The 15,871-nt window shown below is 39.7% G+C and overlaps 1 protein-coding gene across 3 annotated transcripts in view; it reads left to right on the forward strand.

Moving 5' to 3' along the window:
* The window catches only part of eps8a (EGFR pathway substrate 8a, signaling adaptor), a 44,744-nt gene that overhangs the window by 22,554 nt on the left and 6,319 nt on the right, over nt 1-15,871 (forward strand). For 2 of the 3 annotated variants that reach the window (XM_062443459.1, XM_062443460.1), the window contains exons 5-20: nt 243-404; nt 480-629; nt 1,385-1,467; nt 1,547-1,683; nt 2,385-2,458; nt 3,877-4,003; nt 5,939-6,027; nt 6,572-6,646; nt 6,777-6,922; nt 7,013-7,184; nt 7,687-7,814; nt 8,236-8,347; nt 8,940-9,080; nt 11,381-11,618; nt 11,880-12,066; nt 12,497-12,629. In XM_062443459.1, the coding sequence (XP_062299443.1) occupies nt 243-404; nt 480-629; nt 1,385-1,467; nt 1,547-1,683; nt 2,385-2,458; nt 3,877-4,003; nt 5,939-6,027; nt 6,572-6,646; nt 6,777-6,922; nt 7,013-7,184; nt 7,687-7,814; nt 8,236-8,347; nt 8,940-9,080; nt 11,381-11,618; nt 11,880-12,066; nt 12,497-12,629 (2,154 nt within the window). The remainder of the gene's footprint in view (nt 1-242; nt 405-479; nt 630-1,384; nt 1,468-1,546; nt 1,684-2,384; nt 2,459-3,876; nt 4,004-5,938; nt 6,028-6,571; nt 6,647-6,776; nt 6,923-7,012; nt 7,185-7,686; nt 7,815-8,235; nt 8,348-8,939; nt 9,081-11,380; nt 11,619-11,879; nt 12,067-12,496; nt 12,630-15,871) is intronic. The other variant, XM_062443461.1, reaches the window with a different exon arrangement.

Raw genomic sequence — 15,871 nt, forward strand, 5'->3', positions numbered from 1 at the left:
CTAGCAGGCTACCTTACTGCCGAGTCAAAGTAGCCGAGAGCAGCAGTGTTTCAGCTTCTACTTCAGCACAGGAAGCTTAGAGCTCCTCCTAGTGACTGAAAGTAGTTAATGAACCTGAATATTAAACTACACAGCTCAGTGACTCATTGCAGCAAGACATCATGGAGGTCAACGTTAGTCCCCACCAACCATTATTCGGTTTTAATGCCTCGTCCCTCGTTACGATCCCGTGTCGTTCACAGCATCTGACGACGTTCGTGTTGGACCGTAAAGACGGGATGATCACCGTGGACGACGGGATCCGCCGGCTCCGCCTGCTGGACGCTAAAGGGAAGGTGTGGACTCAGGAGATGCTGCTGCAGGTGGAGGAGAAGACGGTCAGCCTCATCGACCAGGAGATGAAGGTGAGACTCTTGACGGGAAGCGTTAGCGTCGTTACGAGCGAGACGAGAACGACGACTTATGTTTTTTATTTCCAGAACGAGTTGGAGAACTTCCCGGTGGGGACGATCCAGCACTGCCAGGCGGTGATGAACGCCTGCAGCTACGACTCCATCCTGGCTCTGGTGTGTAAAGACTCGGGTCAGACCAAAGCCGACCTCCACCTGTTCCAGTGTGATGACATCAAGGTAAGCTGCTCTGTGATTGGTTGCTCTGGGTTACTGATTGATGATCTAACCCTTACATTCTGTTCGGGGTCAAATTTTACCAGTTTTTACATATTTAGAGCTGTAAAAACTCCATATACACATTTATTTAAGCCAGACTTTTCTTAATGTGCCCTTGAATATACAAAAAAAGAAAAAAAACGCATCATTTTAAAATTTCTGTGCAGCTGATGCACGTTTTTATATATATGCAAATGTACAAATTTGACCTGTGTGTATTAAAATATTCAAAAATCAGCATTTAAACATGATCTAATGTTCCATAAAATAATAATGAAGATAAATAATCAAACAGAAAGATTAGGGAGGGAAGGAGGGAAGGAAAGAAGGAAGGACGGAAAGAGGGAAGGAAAAAGAGAAGGAAGGAGGGAGGAAGGAAAGATGGAAGGGAGGGAGGGAAAAAGGAAGGAAGGAAGGAAGGATAGATAGAAGGAAGGGAGGGAGGGAAGGAAGGAAAGAGGGAAGGAGGTCAAGAAGGAAAGAGGGAAGGAAGGAGGTAAAGAAGGAAAGAAGGAAGGAAAGAGGAAAGGAAGGAAGGAAGAAAGACAGGAAGGAAGGAAGGAAAGAGGGCCATATTGGACTTCGCGCGGGCCGTTTCTGGCCCACGGGCCTCATGTTTGACATAGAGGAACATTTCAGATAGTAAACAGAAGTCTTTTATTTAACGTTTTCTTCTCTAATAAATCTTTAACGCTTCCTTCCTTCTCTCCTTCCAGGCGAATCTGATCCAGGCGGACATCGACAGCGCCATCATCGATGCCAAAGGCGGGAAAGTGAAGAAGAGGCCGGAGGCGCTGAAGTAAGAGCCAATCAGCAAGCAGCCTGAGTTCTTATAAAAGCGTTTGATTGGCTGACGCATCTGTCTGTCCGTCCTATAGGATGATCCTGAAGAGTGACGGCGCCATCCCTCCGCCCCCGGCTGCTCCCGCCCCCGAACCGCCGGCGACGGCCAATCAGGTGGACGTAAAGAGCCGAGCGGCCGCCTGGTCGGCCTGGACCAATGAGCAGCAAGACTGTGAGTGATGTCACAGTTTATTAGGAGCAACATAAACTCTGTTTTTAACCAGTCAAACGTTATTTATATAGCATCTTTCATACAGACTAGTTTAGTTCAAAGTGTTTTACAGTTATTTGATTGACAAGCTGATAATAAAACAGAACAAATTACAACATTATAAAAGAGAGAAAAATAACAATAATAATACATTTTAAAAAACAATTAAAAAAAATGTAAATGATTTTAAAATAAAATATTTGGAAATAAATAATGAAATACATAAAACATAATAAAATAAATAAATAAAATAAGAGAGAATAAGAGAAAATGTTTATTAAGAGTTACTGTAAAAAAACAACCTAGGTTAGAATAGATTAAAAAGTAAAATAGAAGAAGTTTAATAAAAGCCGGTCTACAACTAGGTTAAGAAAGAGACTAATAGACAACATAAATTAATAAAACTATAGAATGATGATAATAATAAGATGGGAAGGTGATAATTCAGCTTTATGTTTATTATCTTAGTCAAAGTGGACGGATGTGAACTGTAGTGCAAACATTTTATTGATGAAGAACCGCTGTATTTTGTATTTTCATGACATTATAATATAAAAAATAATAGTATCTTTAAATCCTCCTCTCTGCTCTGCTTTCACTCTCCAAACCTTCAGATTAGCTTTTATTAAATCTGTTGCACGTCGTTGTGTTTCTGTCCTCAGACGAGAAGCAGAGACAGCTGCTGGACGAGGACGGAGCGCTGGAGATGACGGCCGGCCGAGTGGACCGAGACGTGGTGAGTAGGGTTGGGTACCGAGCTTGGTAATTTTAACGGTACCGGCCGAATTACGTCGTTACTACCAAGTATTGATTCACGTCAAATCAAGCGGTACCAAATTTCAGTTCATCCCAGGCGGGAGTTCTGGTCCTCTGAAATGAGGCCAACGTGGAAGTAAGTTAAAACTGCATTCTATCAAAAGGCCACCAGGGGGCGACCGTTTTGGTGTCAAAAGGACTTCCGTCTCTATACAAGTCAATGGAGAATTCACCAACTTCTCACTTGATTTCTAACCTCAGTAAACGTTTTCAAAATGTGTTTATGGTCTCAATCGCTAGTTTAAAGCCTTCTTCAATGCAGTATGATGTTCATTTGGGACATTTTGGCCTCCCTGATTTTATATGTGACGATAAAGCAGGGTATGCATTAGGGCGTGGCTACGTGGTGATTGACAGGTTGATTGGTTCACAGGTTCAGGAGCGCGGACAGATAGACTGCAGGAAATAGCCGTGAACTTGTTTCACACCGACAGTTTTCTCCGGAGTTTTGTGGTTATAGTCGTAACAGCTAACTTGGTTAGCTTCACCAGGTTGCCGGTGTAGACTGTGGTAGATCCAGCCCTCGCAACCTCCCCCGCTCCGTCCTTTTGCTCCTCCTGATGCCCATATAAGTAGAATCCCTGTTTTTATTTCTCCCAGCATGCACCTGACATTTTCAAGATGGCGCTGCTCAGATCCGATACTATTGGCTTCCGAGCAGCAGTCCACAAACCAATGGGTGACGTCACGGATGTTACGTGCATTTCTTATATAAATGACCATGACTGAGAAATGCACAGCAAGAAAGCGTTATAATTACATCATGGATTACATTGAACTAATATATATGTCATGGTCTTCTTTGTGAACTCAGTATTTGAAAAATCCTGACTACGGTCTTGTTTCAGGAGTTACAGATTAAGAGAAAAGTACTGAAATGAACCGAGGAGGAGGAGGAGGAGAGAAGAGGGAGAGGAGTAAAGGAGGAGAGGAGAAGTAAAGGAGGAGGAGCGGAAGTTACAGATTTAGAGAAAAGTACCGAAATGAAGTACCGTTGGGTTCCGATACGGTTAAATGTGAAAGGTACCCAACCCTGGTGGTGAGACGACTGATCTGAGAGCAGCTGATCTGATCTGAGAGCAGCTGCTGCAGGTCACCGAGGCCACAGCACTAATAACACATAAAGGATTTAAAACGCTGATTGAAGAATGTAGTTTTTTTAGCTCTGAGGAGGAAATCTGCTTATGTAAAAGTCAGAGAGGAAGGGCGTCTGCTGTGTTAGCTCAGGTTTAATCATTAATCAGCTGAATCAATGTCAGCCAGGAAACAAAGCTGAAGGTGAAACATTAAAAGCTTCACAAACATTCAAGTGTTTCTGTTTGTTTTGGGATTTTACAGCAAATCCTGAATCACATCCTGGACGACGTCGAGTTCTTCGTCACCAAACTGCAGAAAGCTGCCGAAGCTTTCAACGAGCTCAGCAAGAGGAAGAAGACCAAGAAAGGGAAGAAGAAAGGTCCAGGAGGTGAGGAGGAGGAGGGGGGGGGGAAGGGTAGAGGAATGGAAAAGGAGAGGAGGAGGAGGAGGAGGGGGGGAGGAATAGAGGAGGGAGTAAAGGAGGAGAGGAGAAGGAGAGGTGGTGGAGGAGCAGAAGAGGAGGAGGAGCAGCAGAAGAGAGGAGGAGTAGACGAGGAGGAGAGGAGGAGAAAGGAGGAGAGGAGGAAAGAGAGAGGACAGAGGGAGAGGAGTAGAGAGGAGGAGCAGGAGGAGGAGGAGAGGGGGAGATGAGAGGAGGAGAGGAGAGAGGAGGAGCAGCAGAGGAGAGGGGAGGAAAAGGGAGAGGAGGAGGGAGAGGAGGAATAGAGGACAGGAGGAGGAGGAGGAGGAGGAGGAGAGGAGGTAAGGAGTAAGAGGAATAGAGGGAGAGGAGAGCTTTTATCCTGCTTTGCTTTTAACTGGAAAAGCAAGCCAGTCAGATAATAAAATAATAAAATAATAAAACCACTAAAGAGGAAAAAAGAATACATTCAGCACCAGAAATAAAAGTTTCAGTTTCTCCTCCTGAAGTTAAAATATAACATCAGTCTGTTATTAATTAAACATTAAACTAAAATACACTTTGTATTGTTTAACAGTTAAATTCATTAAATATTAAACCAGCTGTAACGATCACATGACCTCAAAATCTGTTAGTTTAGTGAGTTATGAGGCCCCCTGCTGGTCAGATGACGTCATTACTACTAATAATAACTAATATATAATAGCAGCTTTTATACTGCTTAAAGTATTAAAAGGAGCAAAAACAATGTTAAAAAAATCATGAAACATGAAATTAATTAATGTAATATAAAAGCAAATTTAACACCTACGTTTTAAATCTTTAAATTGTATTTATTAATCTTTTATTTAATATTTTAACCTGTTTTTTATTACTTAAATTTTATTTTTATTCTATTTTTATTACCTGATTATTTTTCTACTTTTTTATGTTTCAGCTTTAATTTGATCACATTTAATCTTTAGTTTAAATATTATTATTACTCCTCACATGTCTGGTTTTACCCACCTTATTTTGTAGTGACTTTATCTTATTATTTATTTATTTTATTAATCTTTAATTTTTTACATTATTTATTCTACCTTTCCTCTTTCACTTAACCCTTTATGAGAAGTGATATATACATAAAGTTTGATTGATTAATAACTTTATTATTATAGCATCGTTCACACAGTAAATTCAGCTTTAAAACTAAATAAATCACATATAGAAAGAACAAAAAAGAAACATTAATGTAATATAAGATGGAAAATAAAAATTAAAAACAATATTTATTAAAATAGTAACAATAGAACAAAGTAAAGGAAGCTACAACATAGAATAAATACAGTATATAAACAAAGTATAAAATCAAGTAAAATACACAAAAAAAACCATTAAAAGATGTGCAGGTGTGATTTAAAGAAAAGCTCATTAAAGGTTAAAGTGACAAGATAATTAATCAATCAGACATTATTGATAAAGCAGCTTTAATTCACAGCTGATAATAAAACAGAACAAATGACGACGTAAAGAAAAGGAAGAAAAATGCAGATTTATAAATTTAATAATCAAACAGTGAATCTTTGAGATCTGATGTTTCTGCTTTGTTTTATTATTTTAAAATGTTTAATTAAATAAACTTTAATTTCACATGATTTTTATTTTTCATTTTTAAAAATAAAACTTTAGTAGTTTTCATGTCATTTTCTTAACTTACTGTATAAGTAAATAATATAAATCTTTATTTTTATTTTAAATGCGATAAAAGTATCAAACTCAGGTTTATTATCATTAAACACCATCTATTGTTTGTTTTATTGCTTTTATATTTATTTATTATTGTTTTTATTGATGCTCTTTCTATTTTCCCCTCTGTAATATAATATATTATATTATGTTATTTCCTGCTTTGTCCACTAGAGGGCGTCCTCACTCTGCGCTCCAAACCGCCCGGCGAGGACGAGTTCGTCGACTGTCTGCAGAAGTTCAAACATGCCTTCAATCAGCTGGTGAGACGTCCAGATGTTAGAGGCGTCCAGATGTTAGAGGCGTCCAGATGTTAGACACGTCCAGATGTTAGACACGTCCAGGTGTTAGAGGCGTCCAGCTGTTAGACACGTCCAGATGTTAGAGGCGTCCAGATGTTAGAGGCGTCCAGATGTTAGACACGTCCAGATGTTAGAGACTTCCAGATGTTAGACACGTCCAGATGTTAGACACGTCCAGATGTTAGAGACTTCCAGATGTTAGACACGTCCGGATGTTAGACAAGTCCAGATGTTAGACACGTCCAGATGTTAGACAAGTCCGGATGTTAGACACTTCCAGATGTTAGACAAGTCCAGATGTTAGACAAGTCCGGATGTTAGACAAGTCCGGATGTTAGACAAGTCCGGATGTTAGAGACTTCCGGATGTTAGACACGTCCGGATGTTAGAGACGTCCGGATGTTAGATGTCCGGATGTTAGAGGCGTCCGGATGTTAGAGGCGCCCAGATGTTAGACACGTCCAGATGTGACACTTCCAGATGTTTGACGTGTTTCTGTCTTTAGGGGAAACTGAAGGATCACATCCAGAACCCGAGCGCTGTGGAGTTGGTCCACTTCCTGTTCAACCCTCTCAGGATGGTCAGTCACACATTCAGCTGTTTACATGTGTTTATATATAAATATATAAACATATAAACATATATAAACACATTGCCTCAGATTTAACACAGCAGAATATTCTCTCTCCTGTCTCCCTCGTGTCCTGCAGGTGATCCAGACCGGCGGTGTGGATCTGGCCCGCAGCGTTGTTGTTCCTCTGCTGACCAGAGAAGCCATCGACTTCCTTCACGTGTCGGGGAACGCGGAGGAGAGACACCTGTGGGTGACGCTGGGAGAAGGTTGGACCAAATGCAGGTGAGATGATGAGCCGACCCACAGCTGTTCATAGCAGAGACGCGTTAGTTAACACTGAGCTGCTGAACCGGTTCGTTCGTGTCTCTGCAGGTTGGAGTGGCCAAAGGATCATTACTTCCCCCCCTGTGTGCTGAGGTTTCGGGACGGCTGGGAGCCTCCAGCGTTGCCGCCGGCGACCCAAGAGCCGGACCTGAGTCAGCTGGCCGAGAGCCTCGCCAACGCCCAGAGACAAGAGGAGCTGAGGATGCGATTGGATCAGGAGGTGTGACATCACAGCCAGGTTTCAGACCTATAACAGCACATATACCCCTTTCACACCAAAGCAGTTCCAGTGCCGAGAACCAGTTTGCTTTCCCACTGCTCAAGGTTCTTGCCGGGCCACGTAATGACGTCACCGCATATACGCCAGTTATGACTCGCGCCAACTCCGAAGCAGCAGCAACAACAACAACAACAATGGCAGACTAGCATTTGTACAGCTGTTGCTTCTAGCTCTACGAGGCTTCATTAGCATCCAAACACGGCAGATAAAACGTGTTTGTGCTGCTCGACTGGAGCCCCCAGCCCCCAGCGGTTCTTTCTTCTAGTCCAGCAAAGAACTGGTGCCACTCTGGAACCAGTTTTTCTGGCCCGGAGCCGGTTCTTTGTCTGTGTGGTTCCAAATTAAGCACCGGCCCCGAACCAGCACTGGAACTGCTTTGGTGTGAAAGGGGTCAGAGTCTCTTCCTGGATCATCACAGCTTTGTTTTCTCTCTTTCAAACAGTCGGGGCTGCAGAAGTTCTCTCCTACAGACGGGTACGCCTTCAGCTCCGCCTACAAACGCATGCAGATCCTGGACCAGGACTCGGCCATGGCCGCCTTCAAACAGGCCATCAGCCGCCGAGTGGACCGGTAACTCTGAGGTCACATGACGCCGCGGAGAACTGATCCCACTTCACTAAAACCCTCCGCTGCTGTTTCTGACCGCTGATCGGCTCACTCTTCATACTTCCTCTGATTCTGACTCTTTGAAATGTTTCACACTGAATCTTCTTAAATTTCGTGTCTCAGTGATTTGATGTGAAGTTGGGACGCTTCTCCTCGGCGGAAACTTTCCTCACGTCCACCAGCAGTTAAATTAATAATTACAATTCAACACATTTACCAGCCAAATTCAAAAATGGAAAAATTCAGTAGTGAAATGTATAAATTATTTTGAGTATTTGTGTTTTATTCTTTAACTGTGTGAAATTATCAGCTGTGAAAAATGAGATATTTTAAACTTATATTAGTCGAACTGATGCTGATGCTGTGATTGGCTGCTGTGTTTCAGAAGCTTTGACGGTGACAGCAGAGGCCAATCAAAACTGTTTGCCAAATCTAAATACGACTTTGTGGCGAGAAACAACACGGAGCTGTCGGTGCTCAAAGACGAAGTCGTCGAGGTAACCGATCCATCATTTATTTTATGTCTTTGTGTCCATGTGGTTTAGTTTAAATTTAAAGGGTTAAAATGATAAAATAAACATATGAATAACTTGCACACATTCTTTTTTTGTGGACTCAGCATCAAATTTCTGCTTTTAATCCATTTTGAGAGAATATATTAGAGGATTATGGCAAAAATGTCTAAGTGGTGTAACCATAAAAAACTTTGTACCAAATAATTCAACTTGCTTAAAAACAGTAAATTGTCAATAAAACACCACATCAACTAGTTTGGCATGATCTTACATTATAACTTTATATTAAATAAAGGTAATGGAATACAGTTGTTCTAAATATTACATTTACTGGGTTACCATGGAGACCAGGAAACATTTACATGTTTTAAATGAAGTCATTATTAGTATAAGTCCACTTAAATACACTGTAGGTGATAAAATATGTAATATTTATCATTCTTTTGTTGTTACACCATTTGACATTTTCAGGAGCATTCAGTCTTACTTTTGGTAAAAAATGGTGCAAATGTCATTTCAAATGATATAAAACCAACAGACTAAATGTTGTGTAACTGATGACCCCGTCTGTCAGGTGATCGATGACAGGAAGCAGTGGTGGAAGGTTCGTAACGGCGGCGGGATGATCGGCTACGTACCGAACAACATCCTGGAAGTCACGAAAGCCGTGGACATAACGGGCCGAGGAGAACCGATCTACAGCCACACAATACAGGTAACTACACACAATACACACTATCCAGGTAACTACACACAATACACACCGTCCAGGTAACTACACACAATACACACTATCCAGGTAACTACACACAATACACACCGTCCAGGTAACTACACACAATACACACTATCCAGGTAACTACACACACTACACGTGTTTATTTTACATCATCGTCTCATCTTCAGTTTCGTGTCTTTATTTTTCCGACATTTGAAGCTTATGATGCCAAAGAAGGAGTTTGAGTTATTTAAGGTAGGACGAGGAGATGTTGCTGTGTGTCTGCTTCGCTGCTCTTAAAGGGACAGTCTCACATTTAACAGCAGATGAGAATTAGGACCAGTTTCAACCAACTAAAACTGACCAAGTCTTTAATTTAGCTCCTGCTGTAGAGAAATTATCAGTAACAAGTAAAACTGTAACCATGGAAACATTGTGTTGCTTCTGAATTCAACTTTTCAGGTTTTTTTAACTTCTTCTTTCAAGAGCAACCAAGTCCTGCTTTCTGATCATTTTAAGATGCAGATTCAGAGGTTTAGTACTTCCTTAAAAACAGTCCTTTTAATCCAAGTTTAATTTAAAACTGCATTCTATCAAAAGGCCACCAGGGGGCGACCGTGCATAAAACAGACTAACTGAGTTGTTAAACTGGATTTTTTGTCCCTCTTTTTAATAACTAACTTTTAATTCTCATCTAGTTATTCTGTTAAATGTCAGACTGCTCCTTTAAGAGGTTTTTTTTTCTAGTTTATGATCTTTATGTTTAGTTAAATAATAGAAGCTCGTTATTTATTATGTCTGTAGCTGTAGACAGTTTGCAGTGCTGTGAGTGAAAACATCTTCATCATCATCATCTTCATCATCATCATCATCACCATGTTTTTATTTATGTTTCATTTCATGTTTCCAGCAATTACTGGGAGAGTTGAACGAGGTAAACAACCAACGGACTGTATGTTCATGTTCAGGACTTTAAAGGGTTTAAAGGGTTAATTCACCCAAATGACAGGAAGTTATTTATTTATATTTGATTATCTTCACAATTCAAGAACTTTTTAATATTATTCACAAAGACAATCCTGAATTTATACCTTTTTTAAGTACTTTCATTTATTTAATTTTAAGGTAGTCTTCATGCTATTTTATATATATATTTAATGTTTTAACGCCTTAAAAACTCACCATTAAAGGCAACACAGAAAATGTATTTTTAACATATATACTTACTTTTTTTTTTTTTTTTTTTTTTTTTTTTTTACATACATACAAACAGACATAAACTACTTAAAGCCCTGAATACAGAATATTTAACCTGATACTGAACTGAACATATTTCAGAGCCACTAATATATTCATCAAATGTTTCATGTTTAAATTAAAGAGAATTAAAATCTGCTTAATTTAATTAGTTGGTTAAGGGAGTTTAAAACTAAGGTGTTAAGGTTTAAATTAAGAAGATCTCAGTCCACCAAACTCCATGATATAGATATAAAGTTCATATATTTCTAAGTGGGGTTGAATGAGATACTATCTAGTAGTTAAAGTATATTTAACATAATTTATATAATAACATATACCATTGTATAACTATTTAAGGTTAATGAAGGTATTTGTTCAGCTGTAATTTCATGATTAGAGTATTTTTAAGGGATTGTTTGACAGTCAGTGTTTGAGTATAAATTCAGTACATTAGAGGAAGTGCTTTGAGATATTTGTCTCATTGGGAGTTTATAATGTTTATAATGTTCAATGTAGAGAGAATAAAAACAAGATTAAAACTAAGGTGGTTTTAAGGGTTTTAAGGTTCAAATTAAGAAGATCTCGGTCCACCAAACAACATGATATAATTATACTAATAATAATAATAATAATAATTAATAGGTGTGATTTATATAGCATCTTTCACAAACCCAAGGATGCTTTACAATGGATAAAACAAATAAACAAAACAAACAATTACAAAGACAAAAAACCCCAAAACAACAAAAAACTGTATCTCATTCAACCCCACCTCAAAATATATGAACTTTGACCTATCTAGTAATAAATTACATGTAAGTAATAATAGCAAATAACATATATAACAGTGTATAACTATTAATTTAAAGTTAATGAAGGTATTTGTTCAGGTGTAATTTTAAGGGATTGTTTGACAGTCAGTGTTAATAATAGTTAGTCAGTGTTTCAGTATAAATTCAGTATTTTAGAGGAAGTGTCTTCTAGTCTTCTAGTCTTCGTCCTCCTCAGTAGATCAGCAGTAGGTGTGAACTGTGTCTCAGTCTTGTCTCTTCTGTCAGAAACAGACAACGAGGACGGATTTCATCCCCAGTAACCCAGCAGCGACCCCGATGCCTCCTACGCCTCCTCCGGCTCCCGCCAGGCTCCCGACGCCGCCGCTGCCTCCTCCGGCCGCCGAGCCCCCCCGACCGATGGCCAGCAGCAGCTCGGTGAGCCGGCAGAACAGCTCCACGTCCAGCGATAACGGGAGCGTTGCTATGAGAGACCATAGCAACCAGAGACCCGCCGCCTTCAACCGTGAGTCATGACCGAGTCCTCTCTGATTGGTTTATTTTCTGTTCTGTTATTTTCTTTAATCTGATTTATGATGTAAAGTGTTTGAGTCTCCAAACATTCATAATATTTACAGATAAAACAGGTAATAAATGAAGATTAAACTCTTTATTTTCATAATATTACAACTTTTTATTCTTTAAATATTAACTCATGACATTTTGAGAACAATTTTCAAGTCAGATCCAGATGTTTTCAGCGTGTCTCTCGTCGTCATGGTTACAGGCAGGAAGTCCAACATGGAGGATGTTCAGGACGAGCTGATGCACAGACTGACGCTCGGTCGCAGCGCTCAGAAGAAGTTTCCCGCTTCTTCTCGCAGCAGCAACAACCTGCAGTCTGTTAACATCTCATACGACTCGACCGCTGATGATGTTAAAGCCTGGTTAGAGGCCAAAGGCTTCAGCCCTGTGTGAGTTATATTATTATATTATTATATTATTATATTATTATTATTATTATTATTATTATTATTATTATTATTAATATTATAAGCCTGGTTAGAGGCCAAAGGCTTCAGCCCTGTGTGAGTTATATTATTATATAATTATTATTATTATTATTATTATTATTATTATTATTATTATTATAAGCCTGGTTAGAGGCCAAAGGCTTCAGCCCTGTGAGTTATATTATTATATTATTATATTATTATTATTATTATTATTATTATTATTATTATAAGCCTGGTTAGAGGCCAAAGGCTTCAGCCCTGTGTGAGTTATATTATACACTGTGTTTAAATATGTTGGTTCAACTTTATATATACTTATGTATAGAACCTGATAATTCTGACTTTTTCTATGCTATATCTTTACTGTTGGTCCTGGTCCTCTCTGCAGCACCATCACCAGCCTGGGCGTGCTGACCGGCGCTCAGCTCTTCTCTCTGAACAAAGAGGAGCTGAAGACGGTTTGTCCCGACGACGGCGCTCGAGTCTTCAGCCAGGTCACCGTGCAGAAGGCGGCGCTGGAGGTGGGTGCTGCTCCTACACCATGACATCATCACTAAAACACATAGCAATCATGTTCATGCTTCTTCCCTTTTGGATCCAAATAAATTCTTAAATATCTCATTTAAGAATTTAGAGGGGAAAGAAATGATATTATTGGGTTTTAGAAGAAGAAGATTTATTGTCATTGGACAGCGAGATACAATGACATTTCATTTGGCAGCAATGTGTGTTATTAGGTGGTATTGTTAGTGTAGATTGGAGATTATTGGTATTATTGGAAATTATTGGTATTATTGGTATTATTAGTATTATTGGAAATTATTGGTATTATTGGTATTATTAGTATTATTGGGTATTATTGGAAATTATTGGTGTTATTGGTATTATTAGTATTATTGGGTATTAGGTAAAGGTGGAGTCTTTAGGAATCTCATGATTAGATTTAGAACCACGAGCTGCTCTGCTGTGTTACAACAGTGAGAGCAGAGTCTGTGCTGCATCATCAGCTGTAGTGTGTGTGTGTGTGTGTATATGTATGTGTATGTGTATGTGTGTGTGTGTGTGTGTGTGTGTGTGTGTGTGTGTGTGTGATGTTACTGCTGCTAACGTTGGTCTCTGAGTGACGAGTAGAAAGGTCTCAAATTATTGGATATATGTTGGATATTATTGATCTATTGGTTATTGTATATCAGGTATTGTTGGATGTTGTTGAGCGTACGTTAGCTCTGGCTACAGTTCCTGCAGATCAGAGAGCTTCCAGACAGCTGATTGGTTCATCAGACAAACATGAGCAGCAGCAAACGGGACGAGCTTTGAACCCATGAGCCTCTCCTGCAGTTAGACGAGCAGCTCAAAGTGATTTTGGGTAAAATACGTTGCTATAGTTGCTGAATTCATCCAAAATGATGCCTGTGATTGGATGTTTGTTGTTGAAATGCATCCTGGGAGTTGTAGTTGACTTCTCTCCTTCAGTTTTAACATGTCGTCCAATCAAAACCTGAACTGGTCACAACCAAAAAACCAAGTTAAAGCTTCTTTATCACACGTTGCCAAGTTCATGTTAAACAGACAAATATCAGCACTTTTATTCTGAAAGTCTGTGTTTCTATATGTGTTAGAGTTGTAGTTTGTTTGTTCCTGTTTGCCGCTGTGTGTTTGTACCTGGAAGCTCGGTTCTGGCTTCAGGTCTGTTTCTGTCTTTACGTTTTCTATCCCCCAACTCTGCCAAGGTCTGGTGTTTGGTCTCTATTTCCCATCTGCAGGTTTTCTTCTGACCCTCCTTTGATCTTCTGATTCTGTTACCACATTCATTAAGGTATCGTGTTCACATACAGACGTTCTGGACTCGGTTCTGTTGGCCAGATTTAAAGGAATAATATCTCAAACATCAGATTTAAGACTCTGAGCTCCTCAGTCTGACTCGGACTCGGACTTTGACTCTTGTCACTTAACTTCAGCCTTTTGACTTGAGATGACTGCTCGTCCCAAAGAGACAGACACACACACACACACACACACACACACACACACACACACACACACACACACACACACACACAAACATACATGTTTGTATCGATCAGAAATACTTCCAGTCAGTATAACGGCAGCCAATCAGCTTGTGTGACCTGTTGGACTTTGACTGGACTACGGTTGGGGATCAATAAGTCTCCTGTACTTGCCGATTGGTTAATATTGATTTAAGACCTGTTGGTCCATCTTGAGACTGTCCTGCCTGGACCAGAGACCTAACTGGACCAGAGATCTAACTGTCCTGTCTTGGGACTTGTTGGCTGTGACTCAGTGTTTCTCTTTCTTAAGACTAGTTGGTCTTAACTTTGGACCAACCTGCTTTGGTCTAACTTTCCTGTCTGGACTCTTGTTGACCTGGACTTGACTTGATGCTCAACCAGCTTGACTGGAGACAAACTGTCTGGACCTAGAACTTAAAGTGATGGTTCGGCGTAATTTCGACCTAGCGTCATATGCACCATGAGGTCTATCTAATCACCGCAAAATAGTGGAGTTAGAGCCATCAGCCGAATGGCTTAGTACAGGCGCTAACGGACCCACCAGAGTATCTCGTAAATTACTCCATTAATAATGTCTGGATTGTTATCAAACTTCTACAGTAGTACAAATAGGGTCTTTACTCATAAATCGATGCATTGGAAAGTTTGTAAGTACACCGGGAGTTTATTAAAATAAACACTTACCTGATGGCTTTTACTCTGCTGCTACTTACTGGAGTAATTTACGAGATTCACTGGTGATCCCGTTAGCGCCTGTACTAAGCCATTCGGCTGATGGCTCTAACTCCACTATTTTGTGACCTAATGAAAAAAAAGGGCTGAGGCGGTGATTAGATAGACCTCATGGTGCATATGACGCTAGGTCGAAATGACGCTGAACCATCGCTTTAAGTTGGGGACTCTCTGACTTCCGTCTCTCAGGACCGGTTCCTCTCTTTGGGTCGTCCTCATGTTACAGTCAGCTGCTTCTAATCTTTAGAATCTGGCCGTCAGGACGAGTCTGCGCTAGCTGTGTAGCAGCATTATAAGTTAGCTTCAGTAATCTTCCCTCACCACCACACCTGTGACCTCTGACCCTGAATGCAGGTTTCTAACCCTCACCTGTGCCCCACCCCCCACACACACACACCTGTAGAGACCAGGATGTAGAGTTTCTATTGGCTGGAATGAGATCTGAAGAGACAAACACGCTTAGCTTTGATCACACTTAACTCACTCTGATTATAAGAGTTTATTTCTTCTTCTTTTCTTTTTGTACAATCTGAGTTTTATTTAATTTTACACGTTTGGTTTTAATTTCCATTTATTCTAAAAACATTGAACTCAGCTTTTAGACAAATGATTGTGATTCTTTTCTTTTAAAGTAGTTCACAGATTCTAAAGTCAGTATTTACATCATTTGAAGGTTTAAAGTGAATCAGAGCCGATCCGATACTTAGATTAGTATTTATCTACATTTAAGGTTTATTTGTTATGTTTTCTATTGAAATACACGAAATATCCAAACCCAGGTTGTACAAAACCAGATATTTACAATTCAGTTTTCTTTTTCTTTCTTTCTTTCTTTCTTTCTTTCTTTCTTTCTTTCTTTCTTTCTCTTTTTCTCTCTTTCTTTCTTTCTCTTTCTTTCTTTCTCCTCTACCTCCTTTCTTTCTTTCTTTCTTTCTCCTCCTCCTTCTTTCTCTTCTTCCTCCTTTCTTTCTTTCTTTCTTTTTTTTTTCAAAGAATGT

Source organism: Scomber scombrus, chromosome 22 (assembly GCF_963691925.1).
Source record: "Scomber scombrus chromosome 22, fScoSco1.1, whole genome shotgun sequence".
Classification (NCBI taxonomy): Eukaryota; Metazoa; Chordata; class Actinopteri; order Scombriformes; family Scombridae; genus Scomber; species Scomber scombrus.